Source organism: Labrus bergylta, chromosome 18 (assembly GCF_963930695.1).
Source record: "Labrus bergylta chromosome 18, fLabBer1.1, whole genome shotgun sequence".
NCBI lineage: Eukaryota > Metazoa > Chordata > Actinopteri > Labriformes > Labridae > Labrus > Labrus bergylta.
The window spans coordinates 11,761,117-11,783,267 of NC_089212.1; the positions used below are offsets into that span (position 1 = coordinate 11,761,117).

A 22,151-nucleotide genomic window follows, 5' to 3' on the forward strand; every position below is an offset into this window, starting at 1 on the left:
TTTGTTTGATACATTTATTAGAAAAAAAAGTTTGAATCATGAGCTAACAAAAAGACACAAATAACAACTTAAATACCAGATACCAAGACAGCATGATGACATCATCACTAAATCATTCTGAGTGAGGAGAGAGGAAAAAAAGAGGGGGGGGGGGGGGTGGCAGATTTGAGAGACAAGAATATTTAATCTCTTAAACCGGCTGTAGCTGTGAATAAGGTAGAGTGAAGTAACAGGGAAAAAAAAAACTATCCCATAGAAGAAGAATAGCAGCAACACTTTGAGCAAATGGGAGTCAAAGGGAAAAACATTCAATTCTCTGCAGGAGTTTGTAAACAACCACATCATCCCACATGGCTCTGTGGCACTGGTAGGTACTTTCCAAGAAAAATCACAAGTCCAGTCTGGACGGGGAAGAAGGAAAGAGAAACTTGCTGGTGCACTGGTTCGCCTTCTTTTCTGCTTCAACAGCAACAACTGTTAACCATCTTTCAGAGGAGAGTAAAGGCTTCCGTTTGCGGAAAATGTATTACTTTAGTGCAAAAGAGAAGATTGAGAGGTACTTTGTAGGGAACAGATATCTTCATATATTTACACTGAAAAATGGACGATAACAAATCAACAATTATATCTACAGTTTCATTCCAATGACTTTAAATTGCTTAAATGACACTACTTCTCCCATCATGTGAGGACCTATCAGAAGTCACCCTGTGATTTAAATTACTGAGAATATTTTGAAATCTTACCAAAGTGCTTTATATCTCTTAACCACAGGGAAGGCGTGGTATGATGAGTGTCAGCTTTTTTTTTAGATTGTCTTTGGCCAAAGCTGGGAGCTAAATGTGCTCTTCAGACATGAAAAACAACATCATGAAAACAGGCCTCGAGCACCAAATGTGTTTGACACAAACAATATCTTTGAACAAAACAAAAAAAAAGGAAGAGAAGAATGCTTTGATATTCTTGTGTTATAGCCACACTTGAGTCAGCGGTTGCTAGGTGACTAATCCAGAGACTGAGCGATGCTGACCATGCAGCTCACACATTCCTGAGAGATTGTTTTTTAATTTCCTCTTGGACAAAAATAAAATCCACCTACTGAGGAGGGCCTGGACAGTTGCTACACTCGGGAAACCTCTGCAGAGTAATTACTAAACAAATTGGCTGGTAGCAACTGTGTTCCATACCATGAACTGGTCTGGCACTGAAGTTTACCATCCCATCCACAGTCAGGTTGTCGTGGTTACAGTGTCTTACAAAAGACTCCTAATAAATACTTTTTACATTCTTTGATAAATCTGTTCCACAAAGAGAAAAGTGGCAACCAAAGACAAACATAAAAACAAATATATCAGGAAATGCAACGGGTCAACTGAAGATTACAAATACATCACTAAGATCTTGAGTTTAAAAAAAAAAAAAAAAACACCTCAGTGAACTGATTTGATTTGTCACTAGACACAGGAATCTTATTTATAAATTGATTTCCCTGAGATTATTATGCTCAGACTGGTTTTCAAATAACCCAAGAATTTAAAACGACATTCTTTATATATCAGCTTTTTAGATCAAATCATTGGCAAATAAAGTGGTTGATTTATAACAAACAGCATCAAGTATAGTTTGGAGGTGTGTCCGAGGTGTACAGGAGATTTATTCTGCTACTTCTCTAAATCATCACCTCATGCAGGCCTCTCACTGAGCTTCCTTTATAGGCGTTTAGTGCAGGCTTCATTGTGAGTCACACCGCTGTGTTGGAGTGTAGTGCTTACAGTGCAGTAGTGTGTATGTTTGGTTGTAGAGGAGGTTACAGTTCTGTGTATCACTTCCTCCTCCTTTGTTTTCAGTTGTGCACTTTGATGTGACACCTGTCCTGTGGGTTTACAGCAGATGTTCAGCACAGACCTCAGACCAAATATCCCTGTCTGAGATCGTCAGGCGTCACAACTGCTCGCCTCACACTCTCACCAGGCCGCGGGCCGCCGCCACGTTTGGTTGCAGAGTGGACTGTTCTCCAGTCTCTTGAGGAGAGAGCTCTGGAGGGCGGAGCTCCAGATGACGAGGAGAACGCTGAGGCTGAAGTCTTGGATACCTCAGGCTGCTCGCTGGGCTCCATGACTGTGTTAATGACTGGGGAAAGATAATAAATTGTACTTTTAAACTAATTATTTTTCTTTCACATTATAGAAAATTACTAATAATACTTATATTAATAGTATTAAAATTCTTTGGGAAAGGTTGACTCACCCTCAAGTTGCCGTTGAACTCTCCTGAGTTCTTTCAAGATGGATGTGATTTCCTGAAACACAGATAACCCGTTAACCTCAACAAACTGAATTCACTGTTTAAAAATAAACCTGAAAATATACAACTTACATCACCAACCTTGTTGGAGGTTTTTACAACGTGAACTTCAGTTTCAGAATTAACCTTGGCCTCGATGTCTTGCCAGATATCCATCCTGTCCTGGAACAGTACCCTGCACATACATTGACAAACTTAAGTTATAAGAAAGTGGCTTCTTTAAGTGTTTTTTAAAAGAGACAATCAAAAGCCCTTTTCAGACTTCAAAAGTGCAGAACTAAGCTCAGCTGTCATCACGTCTATGAACATTCATATTGATTCCGCGACAACTTAATATTGGTGTCAAAGTCTGTGAATTCACATTGCATTTCAGCGTTGCAGAAGCACAGCACAGCGAGAGCTCCATACAGACACCCAGTCAGACATGTGCGCACACACAGCGCTGCACTCCCCTGCTGGCTCTGCTGATGCTGTCTGAGCTTTGAAACCCCTGTAACTACCTCCAAATACATTCAAGAGTGGGGATTATTGTTCCCCCATATTCAGATTGAAGTTGAATCATTACAGGAGCGTAAATAACACTGCTTGAAACAGCAGTCTGAATAGAGCTATTATGTTTCAATTCCACCCAGACTGTTTTTTTATTGGCGATCAGAGAGCAAGATCAATTCAAAGCCTTGAAATTCTGACTTAGTAACAAAAGTTACAACCATTTCAAACAGAGACATAGTTGTTCTCTTTGATATCTGTTTTTATCTTGATCAAATAAAAGAGTTTGACCCACTCACAACACAAACTTTAAACCCAAATGGTTATATCCGAATCAAATCTCACTCTTCTTAATCCCACATTGCCAGTCAGACTGTAAATATGTGGGAGACTCCCTCAGATGCATTCGTTTAATAGGATTATTGGCTCAGTGCTGCCTGGTTATCAGACAGAATTGATAAGCTAAGTGATTAAGCATGGCAACAAAGGATGTTCATGGAGATGTATTTGATGAAGATCTTACTTTATTTTGTCAGCAAGTTGCTCAGTGTTCTCTTTGATGGCCAGGATGACCTGAGACACTGGATTCAGCATCAGATTGTCCACGGAGACCTAGAGGCAAAGCAAACATACGTTACTATGATCCCTAAGACCACAAAGGTTTTGAAAATGCAGAAATGCAACATATTGTTGTCAGACCTCGTCTCTGCTTTGATCACGCTCCCTGGAGTTTTGTACACAGTCACTCGAGCTCTGGTCAGGTTCCTTTGTAGATGTTGAACCAGGTGGGACTCTCTGGGAGTTTAATCCAGCCTCTGGTATATGATGAACCAGCTGCAACATAACCAGAGACATGAGAAACGAGTGTTCAATCAATAAAAGGACAAACATAGAGAGAGGGATAGTGTCTCTGCTGTTAAGGTAAAGATATACAACTTATGCTATCATAAGTGGAAAACACATCATGACTGAATGATTGACTTTAATGAAATTCTAAAACACACATGTAAAGTGAACTAAATAAGAATCTACAAACACTGTGACAAATAGTTCCTCTTTCAACATAAAGAATGTCTGATGCTTTAGTATTTGAGCTAAAGCATCAAAAGCCCTAAAATGAGGAGTGCAGGGATGGCCTGGCTGTTGTTTCCCGCTCTACATGTACGGAGACTATAGTCCTCTTCTCAGCGACCGTGGGTTTGAATCCAACCCTGGCCGTTTACTGCACGTCCTCCCCCACTCTCTCCTCCCAACTTTTCCTGTCTCTCTTCAGCTGTCCTATATAACAAAGGCAAAACTGGTCCAAAAAAATGATCTTAAAAAGCCCCAAAGTGTACCTGTTCGTGGGTGGTGACTTTAGAGATGGGTGTAGTGCTCTCCACCCCGGGGTTTGGTTGATCACCATCACCGGCCACATCATGGATCTCTCTGGCTAAGATGGCCAAGTCTTTAGCCAGGTCTTGACTCAACCTAGAAGGAGGGGAACAGGTGTTGAAAAAACATCTGAAAGAAATAAGAATCCTGTACACATTTATATTTTTTCATTCTGTGTTTATGGGTAAAGTTAAACACAGAAATTTTCCGGTCATTACATTTTTATTATGTTGTGCAAATGAACCCCAAAACCAGAAAGTTTAAATTAAAAGTAATACAATTGTTTGCCCAATATATATAAAAGGTGTTATTGGCTCCATTATCATTTCATCTTTGGGTATCATATTAGCACAATAAAACCTTAGTTTTTGGTATCCCCTACCGTGCAATCTCAGCACTGTGGTTGGACCAGTTGTGGTAGGTTTCTCCCTCCTGATTCTCATCCTCAGAATCTCTGCCACGGGGTTTAGGACGCAGGGCGACCACGGGTTGAGGTCGGGGCCGTTGCTGATTACGTGCGCTGTTGGAAGCTGAGGAAGGTTGGGAGCGTTTGTGTTTAGGAGTGCTCTGGTTTGAGTCGTACTCTTCATCTGAGGTAGAGGCATAGTCGGAGCCTTTCTGTCGTCTCCTGGAGCCTTGGCGTCGTGAATTGGTTTGAGTTTTGAATGGTGAGGATTGATCAGTTGAGAAAACAGAAGAGAAAGAGATACCATCAAAGAATACAGGAAAGAAAAAAAACACCTCTAATTTCTTTAGTTGCTGTCACCATAATCCTTCCCAGAACAAGAGACAGACGTTTCTGTGGAAGTGCTCATTTCTGCAGTTACATTTTATCAGAAAGATCAGATATTAATATTCCAGAAGTTATTTACAAACAGAGATGAGCACTTGACTTCTACAGTAAAGGACCTAAAGTCAGACAAGAAGAGTTTAGAGAAGATTTTTAGTGATACAAAGCATTTTAATGGTTATCGTCACAATTGCCACTGAATTCTCAAATATGGACACAAATCGCAGCAGAAAACTTTTGAAGATGAAAGAAACTCTAGTTTGAAGAAAAGGTTTAGTAGTATAGAGGTCTTTCCTGATTGTACTAGTGCAATGACAAACAAGTCTTGGGTGCACAGTGTGTGGGCTTCACCAGTAGTGAAGGGTTAGGGTGACCCCTCCCCGACCTTACTTCAGATAGACTCAGCCTCTCCTGGATGCTCTTTTTAAACCCAATCGTGTCTTAATCGTGTTACCCCTCCCACCCTCTCCATAAATTCTTTGAACTGCTGCCATAAGGAAAATAGTTCCAGAGCTTAAAAGGCAGAACCAACAGACTGATCAACAGCTTCCTACCACAAGCTGTTAGATTGCTGAACTGCTGATCTGGTTCATGCACACCACTGCACTTCAGGCTTAGCCTTAGTTATAGTTTGGAATTTGAAATATCTCAAGAGACTAGCACCAGCACCTAATTCACAGGCTGTTATGGACATTTTACACTGAGGACAATGGGATGTAGGTGTGTGTGTGTACGTGTGTGTGTATTTTAATTGTGTCTTATTTACTTAATTAAATTTTTTGGATCCTGATGGTGAGAAACGATTTCTCATTTTGCTTGCACTACTGCTGTATGTACAACTAAATGGCAATAAAGCTTTGAATTTAATTGAAATTAACCTGTAGTCAGTTAAACTTGCTGACTGTGAAAATCAGGTGTTTTTTAAGCATTTCAAAACTTTTCCAGTCTTTTGTTTCTAATCTCCCAAATTTTTGGAAACATTTTTTCTGTATCTAATTACGATTTGGCATATAATAAAAATAAGTCTCTTTGAATATTTGACATGTTGTGTCAGTGCTATTTATAACTAAATATGAGTTTTAATGGTTTGCAAATCATCACAATCTGGCCAGAAGCCTTTACTACGAAGCCAGTTAAATAAACCCAGGGTATCTTTCAGTTACCTGGCTTCACTAACCCTGACATCAGACAGTTTCCATGAGTGCATTCACACAAAGGGACGGTGTTAGCTGCACACGACCAATTATACATGTCAACCAGACTGCCATCAGCAGATTCTCATATTTCAAGAACTCAGCGCAAGCTATTCTGATATTAAAAATATGAAGGGGCGACTGTGGCCTAGTAGTTAGCTTGCACACCCCGTTCAGAGGCTGTAGTCCTCACAGCAGGAGGCCCGGGTTCAAATCCGACCTGTTGCTACATTTCCACATATCATTCCCCTCTCTCTCAGATTTGGACTATATCCACTGTCTTACCTCTCCAATAAAGGACCAACAAAGTCCAAAAATAAATCTTAAAAAAATAAATTAAAAATGAACAAGGTAATTACATATTGGAGACTAAACTCACACAGCTGTAACAGCAAATGCAGGAAAAACTTGCAGGAAAAGCTTGCACAAAAAATTATCGCCGAGTGTAAATGTGTACATTAAGGCTTATAATAGAGTTTATCATCATTAGTGCAAAATAGTTCTGAATATAAACTCATGTCTTCCCTTTGAAGTGCTTATTTTCTCATGTGTGACGCTTCTGACAGTTCTCAACCCAACGGTGCACATTTCACATTCAGAAAAAATACTGAGAGCTGCCAGTATAATGGGTCCCCCTGCACCCGACCTAACAGAATTCAACAACAGGGCCATTACACGCATTGCAACCTCAATAGACCAGTACATGACAAATCCACAAAACATCCACCTCACCTCCCTCTGGACGAAGGTACAGAGCACTGAGGTGCAGAAGAGCTTGCTTTAGGAAGAGCCTGATCCCTGCTGTTATAGCTGCCCTGAACAAAGTGCCTCGCTGAATCGCTCACTCTCTCCTAGAGAGTGGGAACTTTTGATTGTTGTTTGACGTTGTTTGTTTTCTTTGTGTGTTTTGTGTATGTACTGTTCTCTGGTGGGTGTTGTCTGTTGGATTGATACGTGGGGAAAATAAAGTCAAGCTGTACACTGTTAAAAATATTATGTTAGTGTAATCGATAAAGGTGAAAATTAAGAATCTATGTCCCAATTCAAATAACCAATGAAAAAAGCTGTACACAGATAGAACCCAGGGGTTATTTCCTAAAGCAGAGTGTTGACTGAAGACCATGATGGAATCAAACCAATTCACCACTGGGATTGACTGTTTGAGCTTGTAACACTTAAAGCAAATACATTTTTTCCAACAAAACTCAATTTTGAGTAAATGGTTAAACCAGGATGTGAAGAGATTATATTCCAGAAAAATCAGTTTTCAAAATAATGTGATGTCAGTTATATACTCACTTGCGGTGCTGCTGGTGTACTTGGCACTATTTGAACGTGCTCGAGTGATCGGTGTCTCTTTGAGCGCTGCTTTCTGCGACCTCTCTACTGGCTTGGGCCCTGGAGCCGAGGTCCTGGAAGAGGCCTCAGTATCACTGGGTGTGTTGAACGAACTTGTCCGCTTACGAGGCATCGCCAGCATATCGAGCCTGGAGAGTTTCTTGTTTTCCTGGGGTTGCTTAGTTTGGGCGTTAAGTGCTTCCTGGTAAAGCCTGTCTGTCTCTGTGCCCTCGTTGTCTGAAACCTCTCCCAGGCGAGCCCGGCGGAGCATGGATGCTCTGGTGGGTCTTGGGGCCGACAGGCTGTTGGCACGGGTTAAAGCCTGGGACACTCTGGTGGTCTTTCCGTCCTCCTTCTGAAGGGGTACCGTGTATTTTTTGTGGGTTTGGTGGTTGTAAGACTCCTGATCAGAGTGAGGTAGGCTATGAGGGTCGTCGCTAAGGTCTGTGGAGCCACGTTTCCCAACACTGCGTCTCAGTCCAACTGGTCTCCTAACAGGCTCAGCTTTACTGTTATTGTCAACTCCCTGAGTGCGACGCTTATTCAATGGAGTGGACTGCTGACTCGAGCCCTGACTCGCTAAACTTGCTGAGGACGTCTCCCTATGGAAGCCACTAATGGAGGGTTTTTTACTCAGTGGGGTTGGCCTGGCCTTATTGCTCTGTTGGCTAATTGTGCTTGAAGTGTCCACATCAGAATCTCCAGAAAGAGAGTCAGCTATTGGGGACGGTGTTTTTTCCGACTGAGCTGATTGGAGGAGTTTAGCCTCCAGAACAGCCAGAACATCCTCTGTCTCTTTGAGGAAAGAATGAGTGTCCTGATTGCATGCTCCCTGGAAAGATTCAAGGTCAGTGTCTCTCTGAACAGGCTGGCTGGAGATGTTGGGAAGTCTGACATTGCTTGGCCGCTCCTTGGTGAAGCTCTCTTGTCTAATTAATGGGGACACAGTGCGCTCTTTGGACTCTGGACTCTGTCTCTCCTGGTCTTGGACAGACGCTGACATGCCAGGTTTGACTTTTACAGAGTCCTGAGTGTTTCTTGTTTTGGTCATTGTAGCTGTTGAGAATGGTTTGGTTGTTTTCTTTTCAGTCCTAGGAGCGTTTGATTTTGGGCCTTCGAGTTCAGGTTTTGACACAACCTCCTGTGACCCGATGTAGAAGGACGTAGACTTGGTCGGGAGTCTTGGTTTGTCCTCAGTTTTCGTTTTTTCTGCGTATGACAGCGGTCTCCTCCTTTGATCTATGATGGACCCATCATCTGACCTGCTGGCATCACTCAGACTGTCGGGCTCTACGTCATCCTGCACTGATAACCTGTGAAGTTCATCCGGAGACCTCGAGGCCATCATGCTTTCCTCTCCTACATCAAACGTTGAATGTGGGTCATAATGAACATGAATGCTGGGAGTTGGCATGTCACTCTTCTCCACCTGCGGTGCCAGGGGTAGGACACGCCGAGCTCTTTCAGAGTCAGCGCTGTTGTTGTGGTGTCGGGTGAACGTGGCCTTGTGGACGATGGTGCTTCGTGCTGAAGTGAAACAGTTTTATGCATATTAACCACACATACTGAAACTGAACATCATTCATATTCATTTGGGTGTCTCATTATCATTTCAAATAGAATCATGTCTCGTCAGGTGGCTTACCCCCTCCTGACAGCTCCATCTGGGAGGGAATGTCAAAGAGCCCAGACGAAGGTCCGGAGTCTGTGTAGCTGTCTGCCAGGCTGGCCCAGCAAGACATCCACTTAGGAGCCCCTTGTAACACTCCACCTGCTGACTGACCCTGCACGAGATAACATACAACTTATCGAAATCTCAAAGGGAAAAAAAAATATTCAAAGGAGGCAGTTTTAATTAATTTTTCAGTAGAAAACACACTTATTTGACAAGACAGATTAAAGACACCACAAATGAATCCCTTTTGTTTTTCTCTTCAATTTTGGTTAGAAAGAAAACGATGAAGAACCCAAAACCTGTGAGGAAAGATGAGCCAAATCTAGAAATGATTCAGGAAAATCACCAAAGAAAGGAAGAAATCCCATGAAAGAAAATCAAGGCAGCAATGGATGCTGATATTTGCGGTTACATTTTGTAGGTTAACTGACATTTATTAATCGACTATAGAATTAGTGATTATTCCCACCATCTCTGACCACACTCTGAGTAGGAAGGGTTACCTTCACCAGAAACTGTCCCTGCCCTGGAGCTGGCCTCACCTCCCCACAGCTACTCTGTCTATGCTGTGTCCTGCTCTGAGCAGTCACAGGCCTAAATGCTGAAGAAGTTTCTGCTTCACTCTGGTTGGTTCTCTCTGGACTCTCAAAAACACCAAATACCTGTCAGGAACAGAGCAGTGTAAGTTGATGAGAAAGTGGGACTGGCAATGTCTGTTGAATTTGAGCTTTTGCCCATTTGATGATAGAAAACTGGTGAATTTCAAAGCCAACTTATTTCCTCTCAGTATCATGTTGTAAATATTTGTTGTATATAAAGCGTTTGCATGAACGAAAGGGAACTTGCCTGGCTAATCTTTTTCCGCGCCTCTTCTATCTCTCTATCTTGAACATCTGCTTCAATGGTGTAGGTCCCTGCGTCACTCAGACAGTCGTCGTCTTCATTTCTGGGGCTGATTTGGGGGCTTTTGACTTCCAAGCTCTGAGATGCTGGGGGCATCACAGGGGGCTTTAAGGGAACAGGCTGACGAATTGGAGAGGACGTCTGAGGCTGGTAAGACAAAGGTGGACTAGAATGGGACAGTACAGCTGTCTCAGTTTTATTTGTCTCTTTTTTAGCTGCCGCAGGAGAACTAAATGTATTTTTGTCCCACGTTGCAGAAGAGGACGGCTTTGTCTGTTTGAATAGTTCAGCAGTAAAGTCCTGGGCAATTTTAGATCTCCGGCCCGCACTGCTAAAGGGCCTCACAGGAACAGATGATGAAGAGCGAGAGGTAAAGCCAGTGCTGATTCGGTCCTCTGTCTTCTCCCTGCGCAGAGAGCCGGCTCTTTGTGGGCCTGTGGAAGCCGGGCCCTTCAGGGGGACAGTGTATCTTTGGGTTGGGGGAGTGATGGGGGCTCGAGCTTGGACTCGTCTCTCTTCTGTGGGACTTGTGCTCTTCCTTGGCTTCTCCTGCGGGACCCTAAGGGCTGAGGGTTCAGGTGAGGGTGGGTTATTGTTGAAGGACTGCGATCTCTTCTTCCTTGGGTTATCATCAAAGAATTCAATGACAAAAGCTTGCTGAGGCTCAGCCTTGCCGAGGCTGGAAAGGGACTGAGACTCTGGTGGAGAGGAGGATGAGTGCCCTTTAGAATCAGAAGTGGCATAGTGATGTGAAAGGGAGGCTCTAAGGGGTTGTGGAGACACCTGCGACCCAGTCTCAAGTTCTGATTGAAGGAAATCATTTCCATTGATTGCAGAATCACTGTGAGTGCCATCTTCACGGTTTGCTAATAAAGAAAAGACCACAAGATATCCTGAGAGTTAGCAAATAACTGCAATCAAAGCCAATGTTGGTAAAAAAAAAAAATAGACAGACTTTGCATAATACTCACCCTTGGTACTATGAAATAATGGGTCACTGTTTGAGCTGTACATGTCATCAGCCTGTGACCTCCTCCTCGTCATGCTAGCATTACTTTGAACCAGCCAATCAGCAACTTTGCTTTCTGCTGACATGACCTCAGTCGGTGTGGTGACCTCTGGGGATGGTGGATTCGGCGGCTGGCGGAAAGAAAACTTGGTTACGTGGTCCTTGATCTTCATTTTACCTGGCGTGCATTCGTCGAATTCAATGGTGAAAGAGGCATGGCTTTGGACCACGGGGGGGGTGGGAGTGGAGGAGACGCACTGAGTGGGATCTGGAGTGTCCTTTGTGGGAACCTCGTGAACCTGCGTTTCAGACTTTTTTGCAGGTCGCTGCTGCAGTTCTTTTGTTGGGATCTCAAAGTAGCTGGGCTCCCGGCGGTACGAGAAGATGGACTTGGCCTGACTGTCGGACAGAGAACCGTTGACCTCATATTGGGACACATCTTTAGCATGTTCTGTTTGCAGTTAAAGGTGGGGGCAAGACAGCAGGACATAAGCATTAGTGATGGGTCTTCATACTGTAATCCACTGACAGATTAAATGATAGAGTATGATTTTTATTTCTGCATTCACATAAAAAAAAAAAAATCTGAATTTCATGTGGCCTTTTGCTGGAGGATTGCTATTGCTAGAGAATCAACAGAGATGATTGGGATGTCACTGGTCACTGTTACACAATTCCTTAAACTCAGAGCACAAACTTTCTTGCTGTAACACTGACAAAACAATTACACCAGTTTGTCTTTGGGTGCCAGTTGGATGTGGGCAAATATCACTCCAGGAGCTGAGAGTCCAGCGGAGGGTAGCTAAGCGGGAATAATCTGTTTCGGCCCAGGCAACATGAGGAAAACAATCCCCCTCCCTCCCCCCTCCAGCAGCTTTGAGAGACATAATCCATCACGAGGCAGACAGGCACTGCCCACTGGCTTGGTAGGTATAGCCTGGCTAACAGTCTACAACTGGCGGTCAGAGACCCGCCTTGAGCCCAACGCCATCAATCTCTCAGTGACCCACGAAGGGCATCAGAGAGCAGTGTCATAGAAAACATGTCACTATAAATTAAGATCTAATTCCCTGAAGTGAAAAGACATCAAATAAAATCTCCAAAACAAAATTTGATTTGATCGAAAGACATAAATATGTTGTTATGATTATAATATGCAAGTCTGTGTCTGGTAAATACAAAACACATTCGCCAACCTGGAGATCCATGTTCTGGAGATTTTTCCCCTCTGTTCTGCCCTTTGTTGGCTGGGTCCTCATCCTCCCCCCACCAAGACGGTTGGCCGTAAAGAGGAGTAGGCTTGGATATCGGAGAATCTGTGACACCTAACAGAAGGACGCACAAACACAAGCACAAACACAGACAGACAATTACCATTAAGCACATGGATACACCGAGGCACAGGGTGCAATGAGAGAAAGGAAGAAAGTGCCAGACGAGAACTGAATTTATACTACCTCGTTGATGAGGCTATAAGTTTATGTAAGTCACATGTTCACGGTATGTTGTGACTGGGTTCGGCCTTACAACAACAAAATGTTGCACAATATTGAAGCTCAAAAGAACCTAGTGTTACATTGCCAGTAGGCTTTGGGATTTGAACTTTTCCGACACATTCCCATAATGCAGAGAGAGAGAGGGGTGAGGGGCAAACAGTGAAACCAACTGTATCACACAAGCCACAAAAACATAATCCTCCTCTAGTAAATCAGGACAAAGCTAATCCTCATTTTGTAGATAAAATGCATACATTTTAAAGAGGATCTAGGATACTGTCTGCATCTGAAGTAAGGCCTCTTGTAGTCAGTGTTACACAATAATTTGCTAATTTGTTTTTATGTAAACTCCTGGACTAAGAGGGTTATTTCCTTGATGTGGTGTCCGAAATAGGTTTAACCGCTGATTTGCTTGTCCAAACATGCCACACAGCCTCTATGGCACTATAAGGCAGATTATCGGCCTGATAAATAGGCTAAACAAGCTTTTTAAATATTCAAGCGTACACATTAAAATCCAAAGCATCAACAACAGCAATTCACCACTGTTGCCCAGGACACACAATAAGACATCAACACAGGGACCAGAGAAGCAGAGTGGCATGCTACTAAATTCCATTCTCATTACCCCAATCCTCCCCTTTTAACCAAAGGAAACATGGGAGAGTGTGAGTGGACTAAACATAGCACTGAGTTATGTTTGATTTATAACTTAACTAATGAGCAAATACAACCAAAAGAAAAGGAGAGAGTGCAAGGTTAAAAAAAAAAACATTTAAGATCCAGCACAGTGGTAGTGTGTTTCTAAAAACGAAGTAAGTTTTTAAAGACATTCAGGGCTTCAACAGTTAACACACATAACACACAAAAGTGCATTGCGGGACTGTTTTCTAAATATATGATGCATGTCTGTAAAGGTTGCCTCCTAACTTTGTTATATTATTCCAAGGTTTCCATTTGGCAAGTTATTTTTTGGTCATCGCACAACCAAGGAAACTTGCTTCCAAAACATTGGTCAACTGAATGAGTCACAACACAAAAAATAGGTTAAAAAAAAGAAAAGAAAGCAAGTCTCGGGAGTTTTTCAAATCATGTACTGTACTTTCAAGAAACATGTGAACCATCCATGTCATGCCCTTTTACTAAAGACTTCACAGCCAAAGGTCCGAGCAGAGTATAGTAGGCCTCACTGAGTCCCACACTGTACTAGGGAAGCGTCCTGCCCTGCAGACAGCTGGAGGATTGGACACACTCCACATCCTGTACAGCTGCAGAGGAAAAACAAGCAAGAGAGAAATGCACAGCTCTCTCAGCCCTTCCAGTGTCAGAATTTCACACCATATATGAAATGAAAGAATACAAACACTAAACCCCAGAAATGAGATTTGAATCGATTCAACAGAGGTGTGCAGGTTTAGACTGTATTGCAGCTTAACTTTCTGATACTACCAAAATACCTTCTCTTCCTGTCACTGTAAAATTAAGTGAATCTATGCAGGATACTGCATTATCTCATAGGTGGAATGGGTCACTCAAACACAGGACGCTGCAGTGAGCAAGTTCAACAAAAGAGTTTGTAGTCACGAGTTTACAGGGTCACTGTGGTGAGCTTCAATCTGCATGACTTGCACCACACTGAAATTGTACTACGAGACTGCTCCTTTTCCCCCCAGAGTTCTGCAGCTCAATGACTTGTTTGTAAGGCTCTCTGCGGGATGTGAATGTAGTGCTGGAAAAGTCCTATTTTAGGCACCAGTTGTAGTTGTGTCTCGATGTTAACAGGGGCGATTGTGCGGCAGAAGGCACGAGAATTGCTAAATCAACAACAGCTGGAATGGGTTTTGTCAGTGTGAATGAAGCTCATTCACAAAGCGCTGCTCTTGAACTAACAATTCTCTGACTGTTTCACTGTATTCTCTCACTGAAGAGCAGGATTTACTCAGCATGACGAGAGGGCCAGAGGGCACGACAGCAACTGTATATAACACAGCAACATATCCACCACCAGAAAAAGCTATTTTTGCAACAAAAAGCTATGGCACCTAAGTCTTCTAAGACACGTGTTGAACCATCATGAGCACGTTTGGCAGCACCCCACCTCTTGTCAGTACTCAGGCATGGCTGACAGAGATAAGACTACTTGTCCTTAACTTTTAACCCCTCAGCTTGTCTGGCAAGCTCTCGCTAACGTTTACTCATTCTGCCAACCCTGGGATGTGAAGATCTATTTCTTTACTGACACCGGCCTCAACCTCTCTGCTCTGCCTAATCCCACACCAGGGGATGCTCTTAATAAAAGAAGACATGACCGCCTTATCGAGAGATCTCCAGCCAAAAGTCACGCAGCACCGAGAGATACAGACACTTCCTCTTCTCTTTGTGTGTGCGGGAACATGGTATTCAAATCCTCTTTAGTCAGAACAGTTCCTCTCAGGTAACAAGCAACTTGTTATAAAAACCTGCAGCCTTACTCTTACTATGATCTGTTGTGATGGAATAGGTGCAGACAGAGGTTTACCTGTAAGAGACTGGGATTTTCGCTCTGCTCTATCCTGTTGTTTTATATTGGAGCCTTGGGTCTTCTCTGAGCTCTGCTGTTTCTCCTTTGCCTTGGCCTCCAAAGCTTTTACACCAAGCTGTAACTGGCTGGTGTACTTCTCATGCTGTGTGGAAAAAGACAGGAGGAGAACAGGATGTGATAACCAACAACCAGTAGAGCTGTAACTGTGATCAGACATACAGTGAAAGGAAGAACATACAATGAGGACTTCAGCTCGGTGTTAACAATAGATACCTTTTACAAAACACGTTTTAACATTAAACATCCAATGAAAAAGTAATTATCAATTATATATGGAGGCCCTTATTTGTGTGTATATGAAACACTGCTAGGCATTTATCATTAGCTCTAGCAGTAGTTACAGTTCTCCAGGTTGTGGTAACTGAGGTGAGCCTGAAGGCTACACATGGAGGAATTCTACAGATAACACATTTCATGTTTCCATGTAAGAAGCAGAAAATGTTTTAAATGTACAAGCTAAATGCAAAGATATTGTACAGAGGTAGTAAATTCAATCTACTCCAACACTCAGACACAAGTTATTCAATTAGTTTTAAAGCTAGCGAGCCGAACCTGAATAATGTCATACACGGGTGACATCATATATCATGTCCCCGACAGAATATTTTAAATACTTTTTAATTAATTCAATCAAAAAACCCAAAAAGAAATACAATAAAACATTGTAGTTGTAAGTAAAATTGCTGGATTTGTTCATATAAAGCCTCTTGTATTGGTTGCTTTTCTGTTCTTTAGGGTTGATTTAAAGGTCACATATTATGCAAAACACACTTCACCATGTTTCTTTACCACTAATCTGTGTCCCTAGTCTGTCCACAAACAAATTATGATAGAAGTCCATCCTCTCCGTCTTTTGCCTGCTCCACTTTTCAGAAAACGTGTGCTCAAACAGGCCGTTGGGAGATATACCCTTTGTGACATCACAAAGGGCAGTAACTCCTCCCCCAGGTGGGTGTAAATCCCACACAGCAAGCAAAATATCTGTACTGCCTTCTGAGCCTGCCTTCTCACCGTAAACAATTAGGCATGGCGCAAGAAAGCCCGAGACACACACATCCCCATCCAGAGAGGGGCGTGGTCAGACACAGCTCGTTTTGCATTTCAAACTACAGAAACAGCCTGTTCTGAGGAGGGCTGAAATAGAGGGTCTTATAGGCATGATCAAATACAGGATGAGAGAGGATTTATTACAAGAAACTTCACAGGCATGTTTTCGAGACCTCTGAGACTTATTTAAACTTGTTGAAAAGGAGTATACTATGTGGCCTTTAAAGCGCTAGTGTTTTGACTTTTTAATCTGACAAAGAAAAGTCTTGAAGATGTGTTGTGATGATGATGATTATCATCTATAATTACTTGTAACAAACCCATATCATTGTCAACAGATTGATTTATAATGAATAACGATGGAATAGCAATGCACTTAAAAACATCAACAAGGAGGATTCATGGCAAGCATTTTCTATTGATAGCATAAAAAGACTTACTTTAAGAGCTTCCTCAGGTACTTTGTGCTGACTTCTCTCCAGAATATAAACATGAGCATGTGGACAAGGAGTTAAAGTAAACAGACATAACTGTATTTCTGTAAAACACATTCGATAATACACCAGTTGTCTTTTCTATCATGTCAGGCTCAGGGATGTATCTTCACTAAGATGTTTGTTGGCTGATGGATTTTAAGGATAAGGTGCCAACTCAGTGAGAACTCTTCAACTGAATTCTCCCTCATGTCTAGTTTTCACCTTCTCTGAGAAGCAGGTCAAAGAGCCTTTTTCTTCTGCTTGCATATAGATAAGCTGTGTAGACCTGTTGCTATTCAAACAAGCGCCTATCTTCAACGTCACACTCCTACAGACGCAAAATGTTCTTCTTTGGGGGTCAAAGGGTGCAGGAGATTTTCAGTCAACAGTTGACCATAATCTAAAACCCCTGACTGAAAACCAGAGGGGATTAACATGCCGATGTTGAAGACCACAGAGGGTAAAAATGAAAAAGCTTGTCCCAAAAAGGGGGGGGGGGGGTGGCTACTAACTAAATTAAACTGCTTCAACTGAAGACAAGAAACTTGGAATGACATGAATCACACAATCAAAGTTAAGCCATACATGTGACTGACATTGTCATGAATAATTAAAAGAAAGGATATCATAACCAAAGCGGATGACATCAGAGAGCTTGAGGGTGATGTACGTCTGGTCTGGGATTCTTAGGTCGTTGACAAATGTCTGCAAGAGAAAGGAAAACAACATTGAACTCCCTTATTTTCACTGTTTACTAATGGGTTAATGTGGTGGCTAACATGTGAAGGCCCGCTAATTCCATGTGGCATGGGCCCAGGTACTGTAAGGTGCTTTACAAACAGCTCTTTTCCCATCGAAAGTAAATCCACCAGCACACTGAAACTCTGAAGCGATTAGGTTGTTACGCAAATGGAAAAGTGGGAAATCCATGAGGAGAAAAGGAATTCAATTCATACATATTGGCCTATGTTTTACCACAATTAACAAACGGTGGGACAGAGTTTATCATCACATCTCTAAAAATAAAGACGAGTAAGGCTGGAAGTATACAGAGCAACGAGTGGAAGAGACTAATTGAGGATAAAGGAAGGATTTCAGTTACAAGTCTCCGCACTGTTTTGCGCTGATTAATTTGGCTGCAGTCACTGAGGCCAAAAGAAACACTCTCTGAGAACAATGAAGGGTTTCTCCCACTGCTCAACTCTGGAGTTTACTGGGATAATCATGAATTGAAGTGGCAACAGAGCAGTGAGGGGAGGGAGGCTAAAAAGCCAAAAGGAGGTCCAGACCAGCAGGAAAATCTAGTCCCTTGAAAACAACTGTTCTGCCGTCTCTGGCACAGAGAGAGGTATGTGGTGCTCTGGGAATTCTTGTGGACTTGAGTCTTTAGAGAGCCCAGACTCTGGCCCCTTTATCTCACTGTTCTGACACTGGAGACGGACTCACTCACCCCGTTCAAGCTGCCCAGGTCCTTCACCATGTGCTCGTCTCTGTTCGTGTCGTAGTTGATCACAGCGTGTTGTTTGTCCACACTGCGAGACTGCAGAAATAGAAGAAAAAAAAGTATTTAGAGCACAAACAATGTGACATTCTCTAGCAGGTAAATCCAAAAGGCGTGCTCACCCTCAGAAACGTACATGGGTGCTGAATCCTCAACCAAAAAATGTATGGAAAGTATTTTAGAACAGGACAATTCTGCAGACGTTTCATGCAACACCCTTCTCCAGTGGGTTCAGGCAAACAACCTCAGACTGACTGAATGACTCTCTTCAGGAGCAATAATTGAGAGAATTGATCGATCGATCGATTAAGCCATTTTAAAGAAAACACCAAGTGACTGTTGCTCTGATTTAAAAAACGTAACATTTTCTAGTAACTTATTTCCTGTTTTGTGTTATAGTTAACTCTACATCTTTGGATTTGGTCACACAAGTAAGACAAAAGAAGGTATTCTACTAAATTTCCATTAGTTGAGGAATTAATCAATAAGGTTTTTAGTCATTTTCAAGTATTTATTGTGCAGGTATTCATGTATTTGTGCGAGTCAAATAGTATGCAGGAGTTGGTTGTCTTATGAAATAGAGGTGTGAAGTATTTTTCTACTTTGCATGAAAAGTCAGCAACCTTGTGCAAAAAATGCTTCGAACTTTACACCAAAAGATGCTCCTCGTCTGTCAAACTTGGCCTGCACAGCTCTGGTCCTTGTGCCCATTCACCAAAACGAAAAATGTGCTTACTTCTTAACATGCTTTCATCAATTAGGTGCCGACTGTACGCATGGTTCAGAAAGACTCGCTCTCTCTGCTCATTAGTTGCTTTGGGGCCCCCTCATCACACAATTATCGAAGATTGAAGACGACTGATGAACTCAGCTCTTTGAATGGTCCATTTACAGGCTTCTCATTAACTCTCCCTCGCCACCTACTAACTGATAAACAGTGTAAACATTTACAGTCTGTGTACACTTTACTGCAAATAAATACAGGTTAATCAGCCTGTTTACTTGATTAAGTTAAAAATGCAGCCAAACATTCCTACTTTGGTGACCTTTAGCTTCACTTTTCTGCTCTATCACAATGCTAGTTCTTTTGGTAGATTAGGAAATAATAAGTTCAGCTCTGAACTAGACAAAGGCATGTATGGTTACTGTGGGAGCTTTATTGTCTAACTACCAGTCCTGATTGATAAACTGAACAGAGAATCGTTGTCATAGAAAGTCCAAACATTCAGGCCCATAGCTACGGTATTTGATCTGACCTCTCGTACACTTAGCCTCTGCTTTTCATTGCCAAACAGGATACTCATGTTACAAACATTTCACTATGGTTTGAATGGGAAAACGCATTGAGCTGCAAACAGAAAAACACACGATTAAAGGGCTGGAGTCAATTTGGAGCAGAGGCGAGCTTGTGTGTTGTGCCAAGTCAGGGAGCAATCCTGAGCACTTCAGTAGAGGAACAGAACACTCTGCGTGTCTCAGACAGGGGAGAAGCTGAGGGGTTTTTTTTTCCTGGATCCAGCGATGCCTAAATGTGGATATGAGGAACTTTTCAATCTAAACGGCCTCTGTGGTCGGCTTTTTTCACTGACTACAAAAAGTAAACTGTTTCTTACTGAGGCAACATTCCTCTTCCACTGGTTTAAATACAGAGTGAGCAAAAGAAGAGAAAAAAAAATGGCAGAGAGAGGGTTATACAAAGACCACAGAGAAATTCTGTTAATGTCAGAAACTGCACGAGAAAACAACACAGTGGAATGCTTAGCTATGTTTTCACTCATTGTTTGAAAGACTGTCAGGGGGCAGCTCTGTGTAGAGGCACTGTCACCGGGTTACACACACATGAAGCATGCATGGAGCCTCCCACTGGTGCTTCACACCTTTATGGGACTAGCTGTCCTGTCAGATATATCAGTGAGGGGTAAAGAGCCTCTCGAGCATTTTTTTTTGCGACACATCGCAGTGAGCTCATGGACACGAGACAAGAGTGCAAACACACACACTCCCTTTTCCGTCGTTCTCTTAAATAAACAGAGTCACACACCTGCAGCATTAGCTCGCAGTCGTCCCGGCCGACGAAGATCATCTCCCGCGGCAGCCGGTGGCGTGTGCCAGAGCTGCTGACCAGGAACCATGATGTCACACTCATGTTGGGGCCACGAGTCAGGATCCTCTTTGCATCCTGGGAACAGACGGCGTTATAAAATGTATGACATATTTGACCAAAAGGGTGGAATAAACTGGTTAAAGTGGCTTTAAGAGCATGGTGGAAATTCATTAACTGTGTCAGTGAACAACAGCAGGTAGGTGTCCTTTAAAAAAAAGCTTCTGTTGTGACAGCATACTTCAGTTTGGAGATTACTGAGTGGAAGTCTTCTGTAACCTTAAGTCAGACCTGTTTATACAACTAATTCCGGTTTGGCTGTGAATTTCTATGGAGATAACTCTTTGAATTAGCTCCCTGAACAGACAGGTTAGGGGCAGACAGGTATTTAGGTGTCAACTGAGGATTACATATGTTTTGTTTCCTTTTCAATAAACACAGAGGATATAAACTAGGATATAAAGAGTGACTGTTCAATGAAGCATGCTGGGAAACCTGTTGCAGAGTAGCGCCTGTGAGCCTGCTAACAACCTAAACTTCCTACGTTTTTTTTCACCTCCTGTAACCTTGGCTACCGAACCTAAACACTGTTGCTTGTCAATTCCATAACCACAGTTTGTATCTTCAATTACAACCTGCCTATAATCTTGTAAAAGCAGCATTTATATCCCTTTAAATAACTCCGCTGCCTGCTTCAGTCTGTCGGTGACACAGAGGTGGTTAAGCTAACATTTGTGAGTCTACCGGACAACACCGACAACAAGCTTTTTCTCAACGATTTGCTCCCAACAGGACTCACCTTCAAAGACTTCTCCGTCTTACTCTTGACTGAAGCCAGGGTTTAACGTCCTACGGCAGAAGAAAATCGACGACCCGACATGTATTAGCAGAGCAGCAGGTAACGCTGGACAGGTAAATGTCGATCACACCCTCCTCTTCCACTGGGAATGACAAGCGGGCGAAACTCTCCTTGCAACGCCTCTCCTGCCGACACGGTGACGTAGCCAGACATGTCCCGTCAAACGATTTACTAGTTTGAGCTGAGCTGTACAAGTGAGTGAAGAGCTCTCACTCTGTTTGTTTTCTAGATGCTGCAAATACCCGGGGTGGGAGAAAAAAAAGTAGTGGAAAATCAACATAATTTACCTAACTAACTTAATAGTACATGGAGCGTTATGAAAAGATCTATATCTAGCATGGTTACTGTAGTATTTTCTGGAATACTAAGTGTGAGAATTATTTAGGGTATTTCAGTCAACATATTTAATATTTATCACATATAAGATAAGATAAGATAAGATAAGATATACTTTATTCATCCCAGCAGGGAAATTTAGGTGTTCCAGCAGCCAGCATACATACAAACACACAACACAACACATATATACATACAACACATACACACGTATACATACATATCCCACCCATACAAAAAAAAAACATGAACCCACAATACAGTTTGATAAAAAAAATATATGCAACTCAGGCTATGGGTAGCTCAAGCTAAGTAGATCATACTTAAGGTATTTCACCTATTGTGTGTCTACATTTAAAATCATGTCTTTTATTATTTAGTTTACTTCGGATATGTTATTTTCCGGTTAGCTTGGGTACTTGTGGTTTGTTTATTTTGTGTAAGTTATTTGAATAATCATATTAAAAACAAATGTACTTAAATTAACAATAGTTACTGTTGATTTAACAGAATTTTCCCTTTCAGAGTTTAAGAAAAATATTCACATCATTTTGTAAACATAGTATTAACAGGTAGTGTTTATTTTAACATAGAACTAGACCAATAAATATGCATTAGCCAATATCACTGTATTGCAGATCTATGGGTATAAAACGAAATTACAAAAAGAGAGATTCTA

At 42.2% G+C, this 22,151-nt stretch overlaps 1 protein-coding gene across 5 annotated transcripts; it reads right to left on the bottom strand.

Annotated features, from left to right (window-relative positions):
- On the bottom strand, positions 1-21,267 carry cep170ba (centrosomal protein 170Ba). 5 transcript variants are annotated; one of them, XM_065966503.1, is made up of 19 exons: positions 21,077-21,267; positions 20,218-20,355; positions 18,126-18,215; positions 17,300-17,380; positions 16,640-16,696; positions 15,090-15,234; positions 12,272-12,400; positions 11,038-11,526; positions 10,010-10,932; positions 9,667-9,825; positions 9,134-9,272; positions 7,450-9,015; positions 4,550-4,697; positions 4,131-4,263; positions 3,493-3,627; positions 3,317-3,405; positions 2,377-2,479; positions 2,248-2,299; positions 1-2,130 (listed from the first exon to the last, which is right to left on the bottom strand). In XM_065966503.1, exons 2-19 carry the CDS (start codon positions 20,320-20,322, stop codon positions 1,907-1,909), a joined length of 4,767 nt encoding a protein of 1,588 aa, XP_065822575.1. In that variant the 5' UTR covers positions 20,323-20,355; positions 21,077-21,267; the 3' UTR covers positions 1-1,906. The 5 variants fall into 5 exon arrangements, with proteins under 5 accessions (XP_065822575.1, XP_065822574.1, XP_065822572.1 ...); XM_065966502.1 differs by having other exon boundaries at positions 4,550-4,802; positions 9,706-9,825; positions 21,077-21,265; XM_065966500.1 differs by having other exon boundaries at positions 4,550-4,802; positions 21,077-21,265.
- Between the last annotated feature and the right edge of the window lie 884 nt (positions 21,268-22,151).